The 26091-nt window shown below is 41.4% G+C and overlaps 2 protein-coding genes across 2 annotated transcripts; both read right to left on the reverse strand.

The window, feature by feature from the left end:
• Window positions 1-1137: 1137 nt before the first annotated feature.
• On the reverse strand, window positions 1138-4142 carry calm2a (calmodulin 2a (phosphorylase kinase, delta)). The gene is made up of 6 exons (XM_088304638.1): window positions 3983-4142; window positions 3209-3239; window positions 2240-2383; window positions 2061-2167; window positions 1849-1984; window positions 1138-1776 (listed from the first exon to the last, which is right to left on the reverse strand). Exons 1-6 carry the CDS (start codon window positions 3983-3985, stop codon window positions 1748-1750), a joined length of 450 nt encoding a protein of 149 aa, XP_088160764.1. The 5' UTR covers window positions 3986-4142; the 3' UTR covers window positions 1138-1747.
• Window positions 4143-8905: 4763 nt separating this feature from the next.
• On the reverse strand, window positions 8906-25743 carry LOC148330539 (uncharacterized). Its single transcript, XM_088305234.1, has 24 exons — window positions 25695-25743; window positions 23504-25585; window positions 22536-22658; window positions 20405-22399; window positions 19495-19628; window positions 18163-18330; window positions 17896-18075; window positions 16541-17132; window positions 16310-16459; window positions 15756-15973; window positions 15446-15521; window positions 15066-15356; window positions 14222-14458; window positions 13973-14125; window positions 13405-13583; window positions 12285-12477; window positions 12082-12201; window positions 11888-12007; window positions 11698-11718; window positions 11559-11620; window positions 11295-11487; window positions 10883-11011; window positions 10614-10755; window positions 8906-9047 (listed from the first exon to the last, which is right to left on the reverse strand). The coding sequence occupies exons 1-24, from the start codon at window positions 25714-25716 to the stop codon at window positions 8906-8908; spliced, it is 7722 nt and encodes a 2573-aa protein (XP_088161360.1). The 5' UTR covers window positions 25717-25743.
• Window positions 25744-26091: the final 348 nt, after the last annotated feature.

Here is a 26091-nt window from a genome sequence, read left to right on the forward strand (position 1 = left end):
TTTTTTTAACTAAATCACAAAAAGTTCTCTGATTAATCACTATTTATCAAAACCACCCACAAGCGGTACACTCCAGCAGTGTTGGTTTGCATGGCCCAGTGGTAACTTGGACACAATATTTCAGAGACTTGCTAAAAATGTACAGCTAATATGGCGCAATATTTGCAACTTATGCAAATTATTTTTTAGGTAAATCAAACTAATAAAATTGAGTTAAAATATTTAACTGAGTTAAAAAATTTGGGATTAATCACCCGAGTTAACGCTTTAATTTTGAGAGCCCTAATATATATATACACATATATATATATATATATATATACACACACTTATATATATATACACAGATATATAGATACCCACACATATATATATATATATACACACATATATATATATATATATATACACATACAGTGTACAGCTGCCTTCCAAGTCACAAGGGCAATTCGGGCATGAATGCCGGACTGTAAAGTAAAGCTTTTCTGATAAATTTATATTCTTGTGTGGACATTGGATTACTTTACAAATACAATTTAGTGACACCTTAACTTGCATTGAGGGGCACCTAACGACTAAAGTAAACAAATCCACAGGAGGCAGTGGTCCACATTAGAGCTTTGTGTCAAAATAAACTCGGTATTTCTGCAAGCTACTGTAACAAACTCAACTAGAAATCTTAAAACAAAACAAAAATTAAACCTTAATTTACACCAGTTTCTGACGCGTACTCCATCCCCATCACCTGACGAATGGGCTAAGACGTGGCAGTTAGCTTAGATATGGTGCTATGCCAACAGGAGCAGACGCCAGCTTGTTGCCAGCGACAGCACTCGACTATTCTGTCAAGTACTGTTCGTTGAGCACGATTCAAACTTAGAGCCTTTCACTCCACACTGCATGAGCTGAGGAACAGATTTCATCTCAACCACCTCACCGTTAAGAGGCACGGGCTCATACTCCTCAGTGCTTTTGAGAAATGGCAAGCAACACCTGGTTCAAATGAGCCAATCTACTCAAGCTAAGTGGGGGAGGGGGATTTCTCCATTAAAAACAGAGCATACTGCCCTCAATATAAAAAATGGTAGTTAAAAATTCAATAGAACCGAGAACACAAGACAAATTTTCAAATCCGGGTAGGTTGTAAATTTTATTGGAAAACAAAAATATACAACTTGGAATGGATTATTTGAGGCATGGCCAGAGGCCATAAAAAAAAAAAAAAGAAAAGAAATTATGTGAGTAAAACATTAAAAAGCAGGTAAGATTAGTCATTTTCTGGTATATAGAACAGCAGATACAAAAAGTGTTTGTACGAGTACCTAGGAGATACACCCGTGTCATTTTTTTTTTTTTGCAGAAGTGCAATGCTGAGAGATTTCCCATATATACTTTGTCCATAGTCCATGCAGAGTTTCAACTGCTCTACATTGTTTCCATGCCAACACTGTTGCCAAGTGACAACCAGCTGACAGGTTTCCAATGTCGCCTTGCCAGAAAAGCACAATCCAGAGGAGTCGGTCCTCCGGCTCCCAAGGGCCTCCGCAGGCATCTGGTTGGATGACCGTTTGTCACTCAAACACCATGACAGCAAAAGAAAAAAAAGGGACATGGGGACAAGAGCCTATGCAGTTTACATGCAGTTCCTTTGGACAGCAGTAGGGGCAGGGACGCAGGGGGGGTTAAGATTTTACAGAAATTACACAAAGAAAAAGGCAAATTTATATACGAAATCTGTACAAGGCCCTCACTTCGCCGTCATCATTTGTACGAACTCTGCAAGAGGGGAGGGAATAAGGCGTTAACAACGTTTCTGAAAAATACTTTAGCACAATTGCAAGTACCAACCTTCATAGTTGACCTGTCCATCACCATCAATGTCCGCTTCTCTGATCATCTCATCTACTTCTTCATCAGTTAATTTCTCTCCGAGGTTTGTCATCACGTGACGTAGCTCAGCAGCACTGATATAGCCATTACCATCCTGAGAGTTACATTAATATCATCTTAACTTTCAGCATTCATGTATAAGCTAGTCATATTTTTTGCAGGGGGTTTACCTTGTCAAAGACACGGAAAGCTTCTCTTATCTCCTCCTCGCTGTCTGTATCCTTCATTTTTCTGGCCATCATTGTCAGGAATTCTGGGAAATCTATCGTGCCGTTACCTGAAAAGCAAAATTGCGTCAAAGAGGGGATTCAGAATTTCCACACTACTAGAACAGTTGGAAATCACTCACCATCAGCATCCACCTCATTGATCATGTCCTGCAACTCCGCCTCAGTGGGGTTCTGCCCAAGAGAGCGCATGACTGTGCCCAGCTCTTTGGTGGTGATGGTGCCATCTCCATCCTTGTCAAAAAGTGAAAACGCCTCCTTGAATTCTGAGAGGAGGGCCATAACAGAGGAATTACGTCACTTGTGTTTCCAATATCAACCATGTTGTCATATTCCATAGCCAGTGCTTTCTTGTTCAACAAAGAGTGACAGCAAACAGAGGTCCAGGTAGCGGGCTAATGACAGCCTACGTTATTTAGCAGCGCCATGAGGGATGAAAAACGACGACACACTCATCAAGTACAACGAGGCCCATGTTTATGGCATGCAACACCCTAGCCAACTATTTGCAGGATCAACACACAAAAGGCCAATGTGTTCTTCAGCAAAAGAAAAGTGCAATATAGTCTGCGACAAGTGAGGTCACAGCACGCCACCAACAAAATACGTTGTGCTTTGGTCTCAAGCAGCTTAGAACAACTGAACATCTAAAAACTGTTTTACAAAGTGAAAAAAAAACGCTGGCGATTATCTTTAATAACATTTGCCACTGAAACAAGGGATTCAAACCAATTAACAAACAAAAGTCAAATACAGCAAGCACTGCAAGTGTAAACTGCCACAATGAGCTTCGAAATTAAATTGTTTCAAAAGTCTTCATTCCAAGGAGGACACACCCTGGGCAAAGGACAACATGCTTACTCAACACACAGCCATGGCAGATTACATTTAATTCGATGTCAAAGCAAAAATTTCCATAGGAGAATCCATCATTGCCAACACTCAACCTTTCATTCCCCATCTGAAAGCTAGTAAATTGCCATAAAAGGCAAGTACAGAACTCGTCTCCAAGAAAAGCACGGATCAATAATGCAGGCACTTTTGGAGGATGTGAGGAAAGCAGCTCAAAAGAAATAAAAGGGGTGGCTTACCAGCAATCTGCTCTTCTGTAAGCTGATCAGCCTGGAAAGAAAATAATTCATAAAAATGACAAATCTGAATCACAAACTACTCTTATGTTGCTGACGACTGAACTGACAATTTTCTGCTTTTGCCGGTGATTTGGATACAGAAAACGGTGACTCTAAGACACGTTAAATGATTAAAATGGGAAGAACAGAGCAGCCCCCACCTAGTGCACAACATTGCACATCATGTAGAGCCCCCCCCCCTTTCCACACGAGTACATATGCGTGCGCGCGCACACACAATGGATGACGGTTCCTTGCAATTTGGCGGCAACGTAACGGTAGCCTGAATGAGCTCAGGCGTCTCTCGAGAGCATGCTCAACAGTTCAAACGTCGCACATTGTAGCGCAACAGTCGTCACGTGCCACAAGGCATCTTAATAGCACTCACTACAACTAGAAGCAAGAATGCGCTTTAAGGAGATAACATTTACATGACTGTTGTCGCGGGACATTATACCGTTGAGAACCCCAACCATGACGCAGCGTCTAAAGAGAATGAACGACAGACGCGGGAACATTTGTGAATTTCATTTTCAGACAAAGAAAGCAGAGCTGATCGCTTATTTCAACACATATTTAAACAGCGTTAGTGGTAACCAAGCCAATATGAATTCGTTATCACCGCGGCATTTGGGGGAACATCGCAAATGGTGATTTCGGTTCCCAATTGCAATCATTTTTCGTCCGGTTACGTCGCAACACAAAAAACAACGAGAGGTGTTGTCTCTCTCTTACCATTGCGACGTAGATGGAACCGCTTGTTGACGACAAAAATCCTTTGCACGCCTATGCTAGCACGTAACCTCGCCACACTGCCAGCCTGGATAATGAACACACCGTGGGTGACTGCAACTGGGCTCGCCTTTTACCGTTATCCGAAACTCCTCCTCTTTTCGATACCCCTCCGCTCAATGCCATTTTTTTCAATGACTAAAATCATACATTTGAGAGTCCCCAAAGCAACAACCATATAATAATTAACAAAATACTACTTTACTCGCACTTGTGTTGTCGGTGGGGGTTCATACCCTAACAGGACGAATTAAATACTTGATTTGACGGTGGTCTAGTTCATAGCGTATGAATACTCGCTGCTTGTCTGTGATGAGGCACACGCCCAAGCTGAAAGAAATGGCGCTCTCTGATTGGTTTGTTTGTACCTGCAATGCGTCACTCCCCATTTTTCTGCGTTTCGCTGCATCTTAGCCAGTAGCCATAGACATCCTGTCTGTCAGTGCTACATCCACAGTAGGCTAGCAAGTGTGTACAGTATATACACATGGGCGTAATCCTAAAGGAACTTCCTAACAGTTTTGCTCTACTATTTATTGAGCGCTTACTTTCAAGCCCCACGTGATTTATCGCCTTGTAATTACAATTTGCGAATATAAAATTTCAGCACATTCATTTCATGTTAAACTCTGCTATCCCAACTTGAAACACCCTCTTTAAATTATCTTTGCATATTCATAATGAGATGCACATGTATGTGATTGTTAGCTATGGGTTATTATGTGGACACCTCTATGCATATTTGTTGAATGTATTGCTGTCAAGGCACGTTTCAGATCTAATTATGCAGTTAGTGCAAAGGGAGTATCTGATGGCATGATTCCTGATGCTTGACTGAACTTCTGTCTCCAAGTGGCCACCTGTCTCAGGCTAGCTCCAATAGGAGAGGATAAGGACGGGTTGAGAAAAGGTACATGTGCAAGGAAAACTAGTTTATACAAAAACTGCCCCATAATTCAAAGAAATCTCCTGCATCTCTTCACTGAGGTAACACAGTGGTTCCACCACTTTTATTTGTGGTAATGCCTGGTCATGTGATCAACTATGCAGTCTCACAGTCAGCCAGGCTTTTTTTTTTTTTTTTGCAACCTGCATAATCTTGAGCATGTAGGATTTCTTTTCATACAGAGGTTTTTTTGTCACAGAAGATTATGAAATGCCAAAAGGTGGTGACACAAAGGCCTAATTTGGTTACAATAACCAGATAAATTGGCGCATGCGTTGAATTAATAACTGCATGTAAGACCTGTAGTTCTATGTCCAAGTGGCCATGAACATGGAAATGAATGTCGCCTGACATTGACATCAACATTATCTTGCAGCAACAAAGGTCAAAGACTCCAGTACAACTCTCGTTTGCATATAATGGCTTATTATCGGGGGAGTAAAAGTTTGAACTTGACAATAGTTCTTTGCCCAACGGCTCAGTACCTATTGCCACTGTTCGCCAATATGTACCGTACCATTAGCTGTTCGCTTCAACGGGACATTGGTCGGTGGGTGATTGAAGCTTAAAGGTTAATATGGAAAGCCAATATTGGTGCCCAAGAGACATAAACTGCTGACCCATATAACCTCAAACCAATCTCAATAAAGTTAGCAAAGTAAGACTTTTTGGTGACATGGTGAAGAATAAAATGCTTGTCATCACATCCTATTGTAGAATATTATCTAAAAAATAAAGGGAGGGGAAAGGAGGTGTTAGCACAAGCTTATTCACCTTTCATCATGCATGCTTTTTTATCGCTTCTGTGAATATGTAACTTGTATACATAACCATAAGCGTCCTTATCTATCATTGCCCGACCCAGGTCATTATAAAAAAGTAGCAGCTTTCATTTGTTTCCGCGAAGGTTCAACGTTCACTAGACGCAACACTGAAGTCAGCTCAACCCTCCATCTTCATTATTGGCCTTTAACACGACTCAAATCAACGTCAGTTCGCATTGATCCTCATCTCATGCGATCATATTCTAATAAAGTAGCTTTTCCAGCATTTGTGGACCACGCGAGGCAAATGACAGATATGAGGCAATGTTTACCTGTGTAACAGAAAGACACCATTACAAATGAATGAGGTTGTGTAATGCACCTGCTGGTTCAATGCTAAAGGAGTGGATCACCTTTCATGGGAGCGAATGTCAGGTATTTGCACATCAGTGTCAATGAAAAAAATAATTACGCCATGGATGTGTTTCAGCATTGTTTTTCCTTGATGCTGTCTGTTTGAACAGCTAAATGCTTGTTTGTGAATGTGTGTGTACTGAAGGTAAAACAATATGAAATGGGTGCGATCATTTGTGGATTAATTTTTTATGACGCACGGGCAGTTCAACTGGTTCTGAATTGTCTTGCCGCTCTAACTGGGTAAAGGTACCCTCAGTTAGTGGACAACGTCTATGAGTCCAGCGCAAAACATTTCCAGTAAGCATGGGTGCTTTCATAGTCGAGCAATAACAGTATTAGGCGTACAAAGTCCAACAACAGGCTCACTGTATATGAACCAATCCCATCAAGCATGCTGGCCCACCTGTTAATGAGGAATGGCTTGTTTTCCAAAATTACATCACGAGGCAGAAATGATTAATGACCTCAAATCGGATAAGCGGATTTAATCCTGCCTGCCTGTTTCAATCATGTTGAGATGAAATGGATATAGCATAAAGTGCGTCCTTAGTTTGTTATCTTTGTTTTATTTGAGGGGGTCAGGGGAGGCAAACCCACTTAAAGAAAAAAATAAAGTCTTCTAAATTCGACACAACAGAGAGAAGAGTGTTCTCAACGAACATGACAAATTTTATTGATTTAAAAAAAAAATCACCAAATCTGTAAAACTAATGCTTCAAAGTTTTGAAAAATGAATCCATTCTTTCTTATCTCAAATGCAGAGGATATGTCCACAAAATATGCTGAAAGCACACCTCACTCAAATGTCAAGAAAATACAACTATAACAAATGGATGCTACTTTGTGGAGCATCTTTAATTTGCCTACCCATTGCTACATGTTTGAGACATGAACGTATACTGACAACGAGGCCCGAGCTGACAGTCAAAAGTCACTCTTGGAAAAAAAGAAAATCCAGTGTCTTAGCTCCTTGGCCTTTCTCTGTGTGTGGACTCATGCCGAACAACGAGGCATTATAAAGCAACCATACCAGCAACCTTTCCTAAGGTAAGATACAGTTTCAGTTTGTAGACATAGCTAGCTAGCTAACTGCATGTCGCAATTGTGCCGGGTAACCACTGATATGAATAAGGTGCTCAAGTCCTTATACAGTGAAGAATGGGTGACTCTTGCTACGGCCGAGTTGTCTCACTTTGTCCTACGGCTGCAAAATCAGGACAACTGAAATGGTGAAAAACTGTTTAATGCTATTTCAGTACAAGTGAGTACTACACAGTTCTCAAGTCATTGCACATGTTCTAACATGCATAATGTATTCAGAAACAAATGTCTGAATTCACTTTACGGAGCCTTTAATGGTTGTCACTTTGAGTTCCAGTGGCAGATCCGTCCACTCTCCCTTTTCATTAACACTCCTCCCTCCTGTATCTACTGTATCTATGACTCTCTTTCTCTCCCTTCTCTGACTGGGCTGGCTTGCCTCCAGATTCTGTGCTGCAGTCTCTGTAAGAAGCTGGTGTTCATGAAATTGCTACTTGGACTTTGCAGAAGTGTGGCACTTCATATCTCTCTTGCAAGAGTGATTTCACCCTCACTGGCTATTTTTCCTAGTCCCATGTGTCCTTGTCTATCACGTGGATCTGGAGTTCTCCGTTTGCAGAATAATTAATATGGCCAATGCACACTTGTTTTCCTCGGAAATGTAAATAGCCAGAGGAGTACTGAGAAGTGTTCGTGAGGCCATACAGGGTAGTCGTGTACTTGAGCGTATAACTACCAACACGGAAGTGCCAAGTGCACCGTGTTAAGGAGCGCTGCGTCCTTGGCCCTCGCTGAACTACAGGTCAGGTCTCCTGCTGCAAGAGTGGAGACCCACAGGCCTGCCTCCTTAAGATGATCTCATTCTTCAGGGGAGCATGCTGTGAGCAGATGAAGGCTGCAGAGCAGGTGTCATGTCGCCTGCGTGTCTGTGGGTGTGCTGCTTGTGCTTGTGCTCATAAACAAACGTGATGGATCTGCCTTGCTTGGAAGACCCAGTAGTGACATCTGGTGACCAGAGAATAAATTGCTTTTGAAGGAGGAACTTTGAACAAAGCCTGCAGCCTTTCCGTCTCCCATTCATAATTTTCTACATCACTTCTTGTCTTCATTAGGGTCACGAGTGACTCTGTCCTTACAAACCTCTTCAGCTCGTAACTTTCCTATTTTGTTATGAGAGGAAAACTTTTTAAACTCCAACAATAAAAATCATTTAAAATCTTGCTTCACAATAAAAGTATTGGTTTAGATTTTTAGATTAATTGCATTGAGAAGCGCGATGTAATGGATAAAACCTTTTCTGGACAAAGGGTATCCGTTTGATGCCAGGTATGTGGCAGATGCTAATGAGGCCATCAAGGAGACTCCTGGCTGCATTTCAGCCGGAAGCCAAAAGCACTGCAGTGGATTACTTTTACATTGCTCAGAGATTGTATTCTTCTGCTGACGACTTTTATTGTAAACGGATCTGAACACCCATGTCAAACTTGGCCGATAGTGAGAGAGAAAAAAAAGACAAATACAGCATTTAAAAGTCTCTCAGGTTTACTTGTTTTCACATAAATATGTCATTCATCTTCTTTATCAAAAATCTGCTTCAAAAGTTCTTCTGTTATGTTTGTTGTTTGTCTGTGTGCAGTTTGTATTTTCTGTATGTCCCAAAAGTGTAACAAAACATGCACATGCTGTATTCAGCATGTGCTATCTGCTGCGTTGCCGCGGTGTGATGTTGTCTATGATCCGGGGACTGCAGTGGGTTGTGTAGTGCAGGGTAGGGTCAGAGTAGTTGAAGGGCTGAGGATTGTTTCGTTCCTGCACGTGGTCTTCTATCAAGTGAGGCAGACTGAAAGAAAAAAATGAATTAGACAGGTTTAACTTTCTCATAGTACAATAATCCTGTCTTGTATCTGAAGAGTTTTATAATTTGGAGGAATGCATGCGCCGCATCGCATTTATGGGAGACAGGGCTGTGAGTCATTACCTGCCGAAAACCGTTGATACTGATAACTAGCATTATTGTACCTCATTCAAAGGGACAGCTCTGTGTAATTTGATTTCTGTATTTAATGTGAAATAAAATATAAATATGGCAGACAATAATCTCAATGAATTTATGGATATGTTTGGCGAATGCCTTGTGCCACATTCAGCAACTCATGAATATTAATGCAGAATCCATACTAGATAGTTAAAGAATAGAATTAAAATGTGATTCGTTTTTGTGTTTTATTTGCAGATGAGACGAATTTGGGAAACACTGGCTGTTGTTCTCATATTGCAAACATGGAAATGCTATTTTGTCAACCCACCTCACCATGGCAATATCATGATTCACTCTACCGTAATCTAACATAGTAATCCCACAATACCAGAGCTTTCCCCCTACATTATATCCATAGGGTCTAGTTTACAGATAACAGAGAAAGCAGGCCAGTCAACGTGGGGATTATGAGTCTCTAACACCTGGCCCAGATGTCATGCACATTTAGAGACATGCTAGAGCCAAGGGCACAGTATGAAACTCAAAGTCACTATACTCAAATCTGCCAATGGGAAGTACTTCAGCATGGATTTACATACAACGGACAGATTATTATATATACCAAATGTACGTATTGTATTTAGTGTATACAGTCATTTTTCATTTGATTGATTAGGACCAGAGTCCCCTGCAAAAATTGAAAAAATGTTGAGATTATTATTATTTTAAATGTTTATTTTAAATTTTTATTTTGGGGGGAATTTTTGTCGGACGGCACGGTGAACGACTGCTTGGCACTGTGGCCTCACAGTGCAGAGGTTGTGGGACTGATTTGGGCTCCGGTCTTCCTGTGTGGAGTTCGCGTGTTTGCCCCGTGCCTGTGTGGTGTCATGATCTGTATTTGTTGTTTTTGGTTTAGTATTTAGTTTCATGTTTTGGCCTTGTGTCCCTGTGTTTTCTGTCTCGTCAAGTCTATTGTGTCCACCTGCGTTTGTTTACTCAAGCCCTTGTGTTAACCAATCAGGTCCTTCCAACCCTCTGAGTTTTGTCCAGGTGCTCCTCGTTTGTATTTAGTTTGCTGTTTTTCTTTGAGTTCTTGTCTGTGCATTGTCCGTGTCAGCAATTCGTCAGATATCCATGTTAGTGTCCACGTCCGGTTTCTTCCTGCTTCATTTTCAGTTAAGTCCTTGCGTTTTGTTGCTCACCATTTGATTTGTACTTTTATGTTTCTTTGGATTAAATACCATTTAAGTTTTCCCTGCCTCGCTTCCCTGCATTTTTGGGTCCTCCTCTTCCTCAACCTCCACACCACGCAACCTGACGTGGGTTGTCGCCGGGTACTCCCGTTTCCTCCCACATTCCAAAGATGCATGCAATGCATGGTTGGTTGATTGAACAGTTGTTTTATGTGTAACTTGGATTACTTACTCGCCCGTCACTGTCTTCTTGCAACAACAGCAGAAACAGGCCAGTGCAGCCAGAAGAAGCAGCAAGGGGATGCCAATGCCGAGAACCAGGCCCAGTATAAGATCTAAGTTGTCATTGTCGTTGTTGACCTTTTCTCTATCTGCTAAATTTGAAATGAATATGCAAATATTTTTGCAACAAAATTACAACATGACATTTCTATTAGCTTTGTTTCGTTGAATTTTTCTCTTCTGTAAAAAAAAAAAAAAAATAAGTGCACAAATACTCACTTAATACACAAGATTGTGTTTCATCCACATCAGTTGTGCCATTGCACATACACCTGTAGCCTCCATAAGTGTTAATGCAAAGGGCAGGGTGCACACACACCACCTCTTTGGCTTTACACTCATCCAGATCTGTGGGTGGGAAGGCGAGTGAGCAAGTTGGAGAGACAATCTTCAACAAGACATTTTCGACCTGAGTTTGACGATATAAAGGGAATGAGGAAATATTTGGTCAACACTCAATATATAATAGTACAGTTTATCTCATAGAAATGTATATAGAGCACTTGGTGATATTGTTGGCCTGACAAAAATGTTGCATTATAAATATGGTGAAACCCTTTAAGTAGTGTGTGTGTGTGTGGGCGTGTGTGTGTGTGTGGGGGGTGGGGGGTGGGGGGGCGTGTGTGTTTACCATCTACTTCTATGGCGCTGATGTCGTAGTGTCTGCTGACTCTAGCCAGGTAGTCTCTGATGTACCAGTGAGGTGTGTCACTGGACACATTGATGCGATACTCAACCCTACGTGGAATGGAACTCTGTCCTGGATTCTTCTTACTGGCATTATAGAATTTGTTCTGGAATCCTAGGGATAGAATGTTTACCAGCTGGAAAAAAAATACACAAAGGTATGTTAGTTTGATTAGAAAGGTCATTGAGCCACAGACCCCCAACCCACCTGCTCAAGTCCATCAGCTCTGTTCCTCCGCCAATCCACAGAGACATTGAACACGTTCCCCCCTGTAGACGCATTAGTATGTGATGACCTCTTGTGACAAAACGTGGTTAGTATAATAATTAACCATTTAAATAATTACCTGGTGGATTGGCAGAATCACCTGTGCAGTTAAAGATAATTCATGTATGAGTATTATTGTTATCACAGGAGGTTAAGATACGCAAATTGGAACCATAACATTGTTAAGTGGCTGCATAGCAAGGATCAATTCATCACATTCATTCAAAGTACATTTTCTTTAGGGAGTAAACATTTTGCATTTTACTTACCACATCCGTCAGAGTCCTCAGCGTTCTGGTATCTGCAAAAGCAGTCGACAGATCCTGGTTTGTTCTTGCACTCAAACTTGGCATTGGGGCACGTTGACATCTCAGCACACTCGTCTATATCTTCAGTACGAATGCACACAGTGGATTAGTTTTAGTAAAGGTGCAGTCTTATTTTCCTCCAAGATGTTCCACACCTGTACAATTGAAGCCATCTCCGGAAAAGCCAGCGTTACACGTGCAGGTGTAGTTTTGTTTTGTGCTGGAGCAGGTCGCATCTTTGTGGCAGGGGAACGTGAAAGGGGGCAAGCACATGTCTGGGGAAAGTACACCGTGAAACGAAACTCAGGAGTGAAATTGCTCGTTTAAACCTAAATGAAGCCATTTATTTGTAACTGACCATGCTCAAAGCACTTGTATCCCTGCTTTCCATTGGACACGGTATTATTAGGGCACTGTCCACAGTTGAAGGTCCCGCTCTGTGAATCCGATTGACACTGTACCCCTCGGAAACACGGCTTACCTTTACATGGGTCTGCAATATTCCCACAAAACTTCCCACTGAATCCTTTTGGGCACAGACACCCTAACACCTGGGACATGAGTAATAAAGTAAACATTAATAAATGGCTGATGTACCGGGAACTCCATGATAGAAATATCTGAAGACAGGATACTTTGTTTTCCTAGAGTCAGAATTATCACAATAATATCAGGAAGATCTAGTATTATGTAAAAATGAACTAAAAGTTACGCTCGGAAATACAAAATGAATAATCAATGATTATCATGATGCTATCAATAAAGATTCATGAGCTACATTAGCGCCACTATATTTCATGAATGAATTTGTAAGAGTATATTTGGGATCACTTGTCAATATTTTCTTTGTCCAAAAATTATCCACTTATGTACTTTGAAAAAGGCTTATTTTTGACAGCGGGTTGTGTCTAGATTTTTTTTAGTATTGCCTGTATCCTCTGGACATGTTTTTAGGAAGTCTTCTGAAAACAAGTGATTGTTTTACCATCATCGCTGCCCCCTGGAAGTATTTGTCACTAACATGTATTTCGTAGGCTCTGTCTTTATTGATCTCCAAATAATCATGTCTTCAACTACTGTTGATTTTGTTTGTGTATCTGTTCAATTACTTTGTACACCAGTGGGTTTCTTTCATGATCTGGACAAATATTGTAACTTGCAATGGCCATTGTTTTGGACAATGGCTGTGACTGATTTAAAAAAAAATCTTTGAATTTTGCAATCGCTTCACACAGACAGCTCTCTGGCTTTCATGTTGGTTACATCATTTACTTTAAATGTAGTCTACACAGATAACATCCAAAGGTACAGCTGAGCATAGACATTCAGCACTATATCCTCAACAAAACACTCCTGTCTGACAAATGTACAAAAAAATATGTCAAAGCCAAATTTAATAGTTCTGATAGTTTTGGAGGCGATTACAGAGTACATGTGAAGAGTCAAACATTACACATTAGCTGCTGTCAAAGGTTTACCTGGAACTTCCCGTGTAGGTGATTTTCAATGATGCTGTCAGACAGACAGGTCCCTCCATTAAGGCAGTTGCAGATCCGCAGAATGGGGGTAAACAGGGAGCTGGAGATCTTGTCTGTGACCTTAATAGTAAGACTGACGGGGTTGGTGCTAAGGGGCATCCAGGTTAAGTAACCATCACCTGTATTGAAGAAGCATGTGTACTCTGGACATCAATCAACTATTGAAATTGGACAGTGACAATTTATGTCGTAATCAGCAAGGACTTTTAATATAAAATCAGAGAAGTGCGGTAATCCTCCTTTCTCAGATGAATTTTCTCACAGATGTGCTTAGTAAGTCCCTTGTGCTCAGAAGTTACTTGCAAACAAAAATACAACAAGCTACTTCCAAACAACGGGCACTCATAATTTATGCTCCAATGTCACAACAAGTCAATAGGCCTTTAATTCATAGTACTTCACATCCACCAGTTGGAAGTAGATTTGTATAAACAATACTTTCGATCATCTCTCATCAAGGGTAAGAATCATGCCTTTATGTGTGAGTGTGTGTATTTATGTGTCTCACCACTGCCAATGGAGGCCCGTGGGGGTCTTGGGAAGAGTAATGAATAAATGATAGGATCTCCATTAGGATCTTGGGCAATAATTTGCACGGTGACAGTCGAGTTGACCTGAGCATGGATCAGTGTAGGTTCTGTTACTATGGGTGGAGTATTGCCTACCAGAAAAGACAGACACAAACCACTGACTATGGTAAAAGGTACAGCTCACAGCTGAAATTATATTGTCAAAATACAATATTAAGATGTCTTACCATATATTTGGGCGAAATATTGGTATTGTTTCTCTGCATTCAGGGTTTGAAGCCCCAGGTCTGAAGTGCTGGATGCGAGACTGTCATGGACACATTGCACGCTGCCTTGGCAGGTTCTCCTCAGATCATCCACCACATCAGGACTGAAGCCCTCCAGCAATGTGTTGAGGGAGACCGGTTCAAATGGATCCAGAGGAGGGGAAGAAAACAGCAGGCTCTCTGGTCGTGGGACTGCCCCTACAGATATGGTTTGTACTGTAATTAGCAGAGCTGGACAGTCCGTCACGGGGGCGGAATGGTCCGGCCCTCAGGCAAATTTTTAAAAAGGGTTCGATTAACAAAGGCGGGAGGTGGATTTCAGTCCGGCCCACGAATCGGCCCTCGTGCGAGTGATGAACCTACTTGTATTGGGCACGTTCATGGACAAGAAGAAAGAAGAAGAATGAGACGTATAAGAAGTAGACAAATAAAACCATCATAAGCCCATAATAAGGTAAGCAAATTTGAATGGTTAATTAGCCAGCTAATGATGTTTAAATAAGCTTCTCCCACGGCAGCGTCATACACAGACGCTTATTTATTTATTTTTTAATGGGATCGAGGGCCGACAAAAAAACAGTAAAGAGACTAACCGGCAAAAAAGGGTCAAGTGCTCTGGTAATTAGAATGTGCAATTTGAAATACAAAATGTACCTTAAATACTTTGATCGACCGAGTCCATGTAACATTAGTTCCACTAATTGTACTCAATAAATGTTAATATGACAACAAATGCTTTGCGTCAAATTGAAGGAAACATTTTGCTCCGTGGACAATCAAATAATATAAACTGCAATTCACTCACATGATAACCCAAAAAGATGCAGCTCGTCTTCCGAGGGCGGGTTATGGTCCACCGAGGAGAGCAGCCGGCCATCTGACATAAGGAAGTCATCTGAGCGGTTTGTACTCCAGAGGCCCATGAGACCCACTGATCGGTTGTAAAAGTTCTGGGGAACTTCCACCATGGCTGCCAGGTGGTTTTGGCCTCCCACACGCCACACCAGCACATGCAGCCCACCAGCGTACAAAGCTGCACAATGATTCAGTGAAACACAGCGCAAAGCAAAGTCGCTTTCTCCCATGTGCACAACACCTGATGAATAGAATTTATCACACAAAAGAGGTTGTCAGTTTCGTACGACAGAACAGTGTTTAATAGTGTGTCATGTGTGTATCTGTTACCAACAGTGACAAAAATCTCTGCATCATCTATAAACAACTGCAGGCCTGCTCCTTTCTCGGCACATCTCCATTCAATCTGTAAGAATCAACCAAATTCAGATACAGCAGATGCACACATTTTGTTTTTTTTTTGCTTTCAAACTTGTTTTCTTTTTGTAATAGTGTTATTTTTGAGTAGGCAATTTAAATGTATCTGGTTTAATTTTGATTAAGCTTTACGAAGAAACTCCCAAATCCTTGAATTGAACTCATGAATACAAATGTGCAGTCATTTTTGGTGTCATGTTTCCATACACACAAGCTCACTGACCTTGCCAATGCCCTGGTAGAAAGCGGCCATGCGTACCACCACAGGGAAGTTAATGCTCCCTTTTTTGTGTGTGTGCAGTCTCTCAGTCTGCCCTTGCAGGGTGAAGATATTAGATCCAGTGTTGGAAGACAACCGCACTATCACAAACTCTCCGAGTGCCTTAAAGGAGTACCCTGTGCCATCAAAGGTGATGAAATGGAGGCTGCCATAAACTAATGCTGCATTGAAAAAAACAGAAGATTTTATAGAGAATTACAAAAGAATTCTACAAGAATTCTGAAGTCGAAAATACTGTAAAAATAGATCTAAATTCCATTCAAATGGTATAGTGTTTTTCTATTTTCAAGGTCGGAGTTGTGGTTCAGATTCTTGCTGAAGGAATTTGAATCCTCAATCATCGGTCGTATGCTGTAATTCATATTTAGTAGTTAAGCATGTAATTGGCATTTAAAGATGATAATGTGCAATTTGATCATTCAATTGAAATCTCTACAGCTACTGTGGAAGGTGTTGACAACTTTTTTTGTTTGTTTTTAACGGAGAAAAATACTTACCGACACCCTGTGTTGCCCTGTTGCCTAGCTTGGAGCCATCCACACTGGCCCAACTATAACCTTTGCAGCGGTCGATTGGCCGCTTTTTCAAGTAACGGTGGCAAAGAGGAGATTCAATGCAACACCACTGGAAAGGCAGAAGATCATCAACTGCAGAGATAAAAAGGAAAAGAGAAAACTGACTTGTCAGATTTTGTAAAAGATAGCCTCTAATGCATTGACGTGTATTACCGATATGTTTCTGGGTACTTTGTCTTGAAAAGTAGCGCTCATTGTAACCCGCCAGCAGAGGCCCCTGAGGATCATACACACATCTCTTTCCCGATCCATATTTGTTGGCCAAAACAGATCGGAAGATGTGCCCCCCCCCACCACCCCATCTCTGACCTCTCAAAGTATTCAAACGTAATGCTTGGTCAGTGGTATCTTGCAAAAAGGACAAATCTTCCTGAGCCTGAGTGCGGGTACAGTGACATGAGGGTAAGCCATCAGTCCAGTCAGCAGGATCAGGCTCCTTCATTGCCCATGCCTGGCACATCAGTCCTGGGTTTCCCTCAGAGTCCTTAGGTCCACTTAAATCATACACAATCTGGCCCAAGTTCCCCAGGGGTCCTTTCACTTGGTGCGGCCTGTATCTTCCCCCTGGGCCAAAAACGTTTTCCGGGGGAGTAGTGGCTTCTTTGTGGATGCTTTTGCCATCCATATAGCCGATAAGGGCATCGTGATGTTCTCTCTGTCCCGGCCCCCATCTCATCTCCCCGTATTGCAGGAGGGCAAAGGACTGGACTCCATCCGTGGTTAGAATACACTGGAAAGTGTTTGTCTGTAATGAACATACATGAGGTAAATTCATTACATTACATTCCATCACAGCTTTATTTATATGAACACATTTTATTGGTTGGGGAATTATTCTATGCTTGTGTCGTATACGTGGGAACTGGTTAAACAAATCTAGAAATATTTACTTGTATCCCTGCTTAAAAAATGTTGACGAGTGTTTGCGATCACCCTTGTTTTTGTCTTCAATTCAGGACTAGATTGTGTTTCTAAAATAATGTCATGAATTATTTATTATTAGATTTTTTTTTAATCACAAACACGAAATACTGACCCGAATATTTATTATTTTATATTTTTTAATCATTTCATTTCAAGGGTAGAATTGAATGATCTGTTTGGATGCATATGATCTTAGCAGAGGTGGCCAGCATCTTATAGTGATTATCATGGGGGGAAAAAATGTCCAAATAAGTCTTGGGCTATTATTTTAGGAAGGTAAAGGCATATTGTTTGTATGCATGACAACATAAATTAAGATGTACTCTTTTTGGCCTTTTGCTGAGGCGTCCTCAAGGGGGCGCTCAAATTCAATTTATGAATTACAGAAAAGCAGACAGATGAAAGGCAAACAGTAAGAGCAACTCTAAAGCTTCTGATAGTAGTTTTGGTTTTGGTATGCATAGCAATTGAAAGTCCAATTTCAAGTACACAATAAAATTGAATGCAATTAAAAAGCTGTCCAATTTCATACAAATGCTGTCTTCATGGTTCGAAGTATTTTGTGCTACAATTAATCATGTTACCTCGGACTGATTGATGTTCTGGTAAGACACAGCCATTACGTGGTCCCAAGTGATTTTGAGTATCCAAGAAGGACTGAATGCAGGCTTTCCTCTCTGCTCCTCAAATTTCGAAACATCAGTGGCTGTACGATTGAACACTATGTGGGAGTACACATCCGCCTCATCAGACTTACGGTATTCCTGGAAAAAGAAAAAAATGACGGGATTAAAATAGTATTGGTCTGAAATATTCTTTTTCAACCTCTTCAACTCTGAATGACTTCTAACCTTATAGAACAAACGGCCATCGCCTTGTGTGAGGTCAGCATCATCCCAGAACACCGCCAAAAGAGACACATTCATATCAGTAGGAAACCCGGTGGCTAACGGAGCTGGAAACAAATATTGCTCATTCTCAGCAGCAGACTGAAACTGGACAAGGCCATTATCAGAGAACTATAATAGAGAGGGAAAAATGCACAGATCTCAATAAAAACGTATTGACTGTTCAATAAATAGTGAAAAATGTCATCATCGTTATCTAGTCTAAACCATATCTTTTAAGTCCAGGTATCAAACTAAATGCTGATCTTAGACCATCGCGAGAAAATGAATGTGATTTCTGCTTAAATTTGACATAAATTGTGATCTGATCTTGCAACTGTCAATAAGTTGAAGTTGCAACATAAAACAGTTTTGGCAAACTAATCCAACATAATTACAGCAGTTTTAAAAAGTTTACACACCCTTGTTCGAATGTCAGATTGTAATATAAGAAAAATAAGAAAAGACTAACATAAATTGTTTCAATATTTTCCATCAATGGGACCTATAACCTGTATAACGAAATAGAATTTCAATTTGTTTTGTTTTCTAGTAGAAGCATGGAGGTTTTGCGCATCTGAAAGGTGCAAATCCATACATGCTCACCCAGCGGCGCCAGCGTAGGGCAGGTAAAATAAGAATGGGTGGGGAAAATACATCCACTCGTGTAATCATTAGTGAATTGTCAGAAGCAACAATTAGAGTCAAATATCTTTTCACCAATGCAATTTTGGAGCTTCAGTATGGTTTAGGGCTGACTTGGAGACAGTCACAAGAAAGAGTAATGCCATAGAAAACCCGTTTCAACTCTACATTTTTATGCACAGCGACAGTTGGTGCTGGTCTCACCCAGTGCAATATTTCAGGTGCGCAGTCCCAAAATCTTAATACACCATTATGCAAGATGACCAATTGCCACACACACAGTTAAATAAATAAAACATGGCTCTTGTGCCGTGGCTGGATTTGCCAAAATTATCGGATATATACAGTTCTTAGCTGGAACTCAGTTTGTTAGTTTTGTTCAACTTTACTTCCTATTCCACCATTTCAAACTTCATTCGCACTTTTTTCCCTACAAATTTTCCATAGTGGACAAACATCAAAAGTACATAAAGAGCAGAAATATCTGATAAATATAGCTAAATGCCATCACTTTTACACCTGTCGTATCCAGAGCATTCAATGTGTTAGAGAGCGTGAACACACAATTTCACGCCTGCTAGTTGAAAGAATACCAAAAGGCTTCACATACTTCTTGCAAATCTATGAAATTTACTCTCGTTGCAAACTTACATAAATCCTGTCAAATAATTTCCCCATGAATGGGAAACCTATTGGTGGTTTGATGTATGGAGAGTTTCCATCTTTTGTGTCCATGTGGATTCTTCCATCACCAACTTCTGTTCCAAATGGGTACAGGTTACTCTCTGTGGGTGCAATTCAAAGTCTTTATCAGTAAAACTGTTAAACATACTTGCGTGGACTTTATATTAGGCCAAATTGACACAAGTCAAAACGTCTGAAGTAAGTTCGTTTACGCCTGAAGCATCGTCTTTAACAGCTGGCTTCAATATCTTTAGCGTGCCGGTAACAATACGTTGCAGGTAAGTCGAAAATTATTAACGCACCCTGAAAACAAAATACCCTATATTAATTTTATTAAGGTTAAATCATGTGTGCAAACTGCTCAGTAGTTTATGTGCTGTATTGATTATTGATTTGCATCTGATTGCATTTGGGTGTGTGGGATATTGTGTTTTTTCTTTACACAGATGTGATGTACCAACAAATCACTCCTCTTGAATAAATAAACCTCACATCTCACGTGGCCTGTTGTTCTTCACTAGGTGACCAGCAGGTGGAGTAAATTGAGAAAACGTTCAAAATTTTCTTGCAATTTTTAAACCGCATACTCTCCTCTAAGTTTCATGAATTATTTGTGGAAAGTAAAATTAAAATATGATATTGTTCAGTATTTCAAATACAAATATCTCCATTCTGATAAATGCCCAAGTTTGTAATTGATGTTAGTGAACTTCAACTCTTGAAAACGAGTGGATAAGGGGTAATATAAGCAATAAAAAAAAAATGGAAATAACTCTCAAATTGCTTAAACTCCGGGACACACACATCATTGCATAATGTTATGTAGACAAGTACAGAGTGTTAATAACAAATTAATAATAATAAATTTATATCTAACCATTCTGAAGCATGTTGCAGACAAAATTTTCTTCTGGACAGGAACAGGTGTAAGACCCTGGCAGATTTATGCAAGAAGTTTGCCCAGGACAGGTCATGGGTGACACACATTCATCAAAGTCCACACATCCTCCTTTTTCATGGCCACTGTCTTTGGTTGCATTCCAGCCCAGATTGCAGGTACATTTAAAACCTCCTACATGATTGGCGCAGGTGGCAGCAGAGTGACACTGCCCATTGGCCTGTTGGCATTCATCAAGGTCTACACACAGGGGCCCAATACTCACAAAGCCATGCATGCATAAACAAACAAATGACCCCGGGGTATTGTGGCAGTGAGCTACAGTTTGGCATGGTTTGGTGAATGCCACACACTCGTCCACATCTTCGCACCAGAAGCCATTTCCTGCGAAGCCCCAAGGGCAATGGCATGAAAAGGAACCGGGGTTATTCCAGCAACGTGCAAAGGGATGACAAGGTAAATCCTCACACTCATTGGTATCGACACACATTTTCCCCTCCTCATGGTATCCCAAAGGACAATTGCAAGTGTATGTTCCAGGAAGATTGGCGCAAACCTGATCAAGGCGACAGGAGGTGCTGTCTTTGCATTCATCAATATCTTCACAACCCAACGGAAAGGAAGTGTACCCAGGATAACAGTCGCACATGAAGGCTCCTGCCGTGTTATTGCAGAACGTGTGTTCTGGGCACAAGCTAACTATTGGTTCTTGACATTCATCTATATCCTGGCACTGGGTGCCATTGAGAGTGAAGCCTGCATTGCAAGGACAACGGTAAGAACCAGGTGTGTTGATACATGTAGACTGAGGCGGGCACACTGTTGAGTTGCGAGAGTCTGAGCATTCATTTACATCTACACACTTTGTTCCATTACTCCAAAATCCACTAATGCATTCACAGTAATATGACCCAATTGTATTAACACATGCCCCATTGCTGCAAATGCGCTCAACATTTGTTCCATTGCACTCATTGGTGTCCAAGCATAAATCCTCGTCTTCGGAAAATCCAGCATCACATATACATTGGAAGCTGCCATTGGTGTTGATGCATGTGCTATATTCAGGGCAGGTGGAGTTGTATTGGCACTCATTGATATCCTCACAGCCACTCTTGTTGCTTTGGTAACCTTCCCAACACTCGCAGAAGTAGGATCCCAGTGAATTCAGGCAGCTGGAGGAATTAGGGCACTGTATTAAGTTTAGAGAGCATTCATCTACATCCAAACACATGGATCCATTGCCAGAGAAGCCCAAGTCACAAATGCATTTGTAGCCGCCATTGACATTGTTACAAGTGCTGTAGTCTGGGCAGGCAAAGTTCCCCATTGCACATTCGTCCACGTCCTGACAGTGCGTCCCATTGTCAAGAAAACCTTGCCAACATTCACAGACGTAGGAGCCATTAGTGTTGAAACAGGAGGAGAAGCGAGGACATAATTGAATTTGGAACTGGTCACATTCATCCACATCAGAGCATTCTGAGCCATTGCCTTGATAACCATCTTTGCACTGACAGTAGAAGGAACCCTGATAGTGGTGGCACTCGGCGAGGGGATGGCAGATGGAACTAGTGTTTAGGCATGTATCTTCATTCACACATGTGCCCATGTCGTATACCAGGCCAAAAACACACTGACAGGTGTAGGAACCGATGGCGTTGCTGCATGTCATATTTGTGTTGTTACAAGTTGTCTTCTCCTGGCATTCGTCCATATCCTCACAATCAAAGCCATCCCCCTGATATCCATCTTGGCACTGGCAGTTGTAGGCTCCGTATGTGTTATGGCACAAAGCTTGGGCACTGCAGTTGTGTGGCAGGGTGGAATTCTGCTCGCATTCGTTTACATCTTGGCACTGAAATCCGTCTCCATCCGTGCCGACTGGGCAGTGGCAGGTGAAAGATCCCGGTGTATTTATGCAGCTGGCAACATTATGGCACCCTCCATTTTGGACTTGGCATTCATCAAAGTCTATAATTCATCCAAAATGGGACATTGTCAGGGAAGCAGTCCCAAATGGAGATGAAGAAATCTCTCAAGAGAGTTACGATAATGGAGCAAAATGGCCATAGTGTGCAATGAATGCAAACGGGGAGTTGACACTTACCAGAACAGTTCTTTCCATCACCTGTGAATCCACTGAGACAGAAGCAGACATGACTTCCCACTGTATTGTCACACTGTGAAAAGTCACTGCACTCATGTTGTCCTGTTTCACACTCATTTACATCTGACACAAATGGGGTAGGTAGAAGGAAAAAGAAAAAAGACAATTAGCTACAGATGGGTAAGACAACACAAATAAATGTAATATCCCATCATCGAAACAACGGAACATTGTCACAATATCACAGATGTAACGACAATCTAAAATGCTATGTTGTCTGTACATGAGTTTTTCGCACACACACACACACACACCCCCCCACACACAAAAAAACATTTCTGGGTATGAGGCGAGCTATATCTACCAGGCCACCGCCAAGATATACCAATACAGTATATAAAGTGAACATATATATATATACATATATATATATATAGTGTTTTAGAATAAGACAGAATTATATTGTCGTTTTAATTTCATATGTACCTGTGGCTAAAAAAGGGAACGTGTGGAGAGACTCTCATGGAAATGCATAAATGCAGTCAATGAATCACTGTTGACAGCCTCTTAAATAGCCACACTCTCTCCTTTTATGTTTCACCCGCTTGATTGTAATAAAATAGCTGAAACAGCCGGGGCGATCCGCATCTTCCTTGACAATCACGGCATGTTTTATGTTGGGAAATAAAAATAAAGAAAACAGGCACATGTGGTGCCTGAAAACATTGGGGTTATTTGGTTAATCGACAATTGTGCAGGTGTGAATTGTCACAATGTCATTGTTTTTTTGTTTTTTTTTCGTTTTGTTTTGTTTTGGGTTTTTTTTTGCAATTATCCAATTCATTGAGTTCAGTCACACTGCAAAGTATAAGTGGAGGTATTTCCATTGATTTTGTGTTCTATCTTAGAATCTGGAAAAAAAAATATTAACAACAAAAGGTAAAGAATATTTTAAATATTTTTCTTACCAGTGCACTGTGTTCCGCTGAGAATGTACCCTTGCTTGCAGACACAGGAATATGAACCAGGCACATTTACACATTCTGTGTCATTTTCAGGACAAATATTTTCCCTTTGGCACTCATCTATATCAAAGCAAGCCATCCCATCACCAATGTAACCAAGGTCACACACACATTGGTGTCCAGCAGGTGAGTGGTGGCACAGTCCATTAAAGTGGCACTTTGGGTCACAGAGTGGACTGGGTGGCACACAAGTGTCATTCAGGGCAACTGTGCCATTTAGACAAGAGCAAACATGTGCTCCGGGGGAGTTGACGCACTTTGAGAAATCGGGACAAATAGCATCCAAGCTGATGCACTCGTCCACATCCTGGCAGGAGAAGCCATCACCTTTGAACCCCTGCTGGCAGGAGCAGAAGAAGTCCCCAATAAAGTTGGTGCACAGTGCCCGTGGATGGCATGTGTCTTCCACAGAGCACTCATCAATATCATCACACTGTGTGCCATTGATTACAAAGCCTCGCTTACAGGTGCACGTGTGAGAGCCGATTGTGTTGAGGCATGTCGCATTAACATGGCAAGGATTCTCTTTACACTCGTCAAAATCAACACAGTCCATGCTGGCGGCAGGGCGGTAATATCCAATCTGGCACGGGCATTCATATGAACCATCAATGTTCTTGCAGTCTTCATTGACACCACATGGATTTTCCTGTGTCGCACACTCATTTATATCCTGGCAAAGAGTCCGGTTAACCAAGACAAATCCTTTCTGGCACAGGCAAGTGAAAGAGCCTACGTTGTTCACACATGTAGCCTTATTTCTACAGCCTCCGTTATCCAGCAGACACTCGTTCACGTCACTGCACTGGATCACACCATCTCCTGAGTAACCCACGAGACAGGTGCAGTTATAGATACCAGGTAGGTTAGTGCAAAGAGCATTGGGGTGGCATTGAGTAGATATTGAACATTCATCCACATCCACACATGTGAAGCCATCTCCTCTGTAACCTGCTGCACACTGGCATGTGAAGGACCCGGGTAAATTAGTGCAGACTGAGTAGGGGCTGCAACGGCCTGCTGCACATTCGTCTAGGTCACGGCACTCAGAGTTGTTAAAGATAAAGCCGCGACCACAGTCGCAGAAATAGGAGCCATTGGTGTTGACGCAGGTTGTGGTAGGAGGGCAGATGTTTTGTGTTGCACACTCATTAATATCCTCACACAATCGCCCATTTCCTTCAAACCCTTCCAGACAGGAGCACTCATAACTTCCAAGCCTGTTAATACAAACAGAATTGGGATCGCAGTCATTGTCCTCATTGCATTCATTTAAATCAACACATGTCAGGCCATTGCCGACAAAACCGCTGTTGCAGTCACATTGGTATGACCCGATTGTGTTAAAACAGTCTGCGTAAAGACTGCAGATGTTGCTTGCGCATTCATCAATGTCCTCACAGCTCCGGCCATTACTTTCAAAGCCGTTGCTGCACGTGCAGCGATAAGTACCCGGTAGGTTTTTGCAGCCTTTGTAACCAAACAGGGACGAGCACACCTGCGGAGTCTCTGAGCATTCATCGATATCGAGACACAGGTAGTTCCCGTTGCCCTTATAGCCTTGATTACACGTGCACACGTAAGATCCGGGGTTATTAGTGCATGTTGCATTCCAGTGGCAAATATTTTGGTTGGTGCATTCATTTTTATCAGTACACTTGAAACCGTTTCCCTCAAAACCGACTCTACATTGGCACTGTCGTCCGCCCTCAAAGTTGCTGCAGAGTGCGTTGGCATGGCAGCCTCCATTTTCTTTTTGACACTCATCAATATCCTGGCAGTTAGTACCATCCCCGATGAATCCGCTCAGGCAAAAACAACTGTAGCTGCCGAGGGTGTTGTTGCAGCGGGCCTTCGGATGACAACCGTGCAGGCCGCTGAGGCATTCGTCAATGTCTCTGCACGCCAGACCATCACCTTGGTAGCCCATGCCACACACGCAGGTGAAATTGTTTTGGACTTTGAGACACTCCGCCTGTTGATGGCACTTGCTGCCTGCTGCCTCACAATCCCTCAGGTCAGCAACTGTTAAGAAAAAGATACAGGGAGAAGAAGGTGAAAAATGAAGAAACCACTTGTAACTATTCGGGAAAATAGTGTGTTTTTATTATGACTGCAGTGTCAGTTTGTTCACCTGCTGAGGAGTACTTTAGCATTGCCAAGAGACTGATAAGCCATAAGAGTGGGAACCTGAAAGGGTAAGGAAAATATCTGAAATCATTTCAGAAAAAGTGGGCATTCATCATGCTGTATATATATATATATATATATATATTAGTGCTGTCTAGTGATTATTTTTTTCACTAATTAATCACAAAAAAACACTATGATTAAGCACGATTAATCACATTTTTCAACTAAAATTTTTTGCGAAGCTTGTAACAGATATTTACTTGAATAATATCTTGGAATTGATGCAAAATCACCCGATATGAAGTATATTTAATTCAACGACTGTACTAATAGCTTTCTTTGATTCTTGAATACAATCTAAATGGCGACATCTTTAAAGCCATTTTTCGTAAAAACAT

The sequence above is a fragment of the Idiotropiscis lumnitzeri genome, chromosome 9 (assembly GCF_059441095.1).
Source record: "Idiotropiscis lumnitzeri isolate Australia: NSW breed Sydney's pygmy pipehorse chromosome 9, RoL_Ilum_1.0, whole genome shotgun sequence".
NCBI lineage: Eukaryota > Metazoa > Chordata > Actinopteri > Syngnathiformes > Syngnathidae > Idiotropiscis > Idiotropiscis lumnitzeri.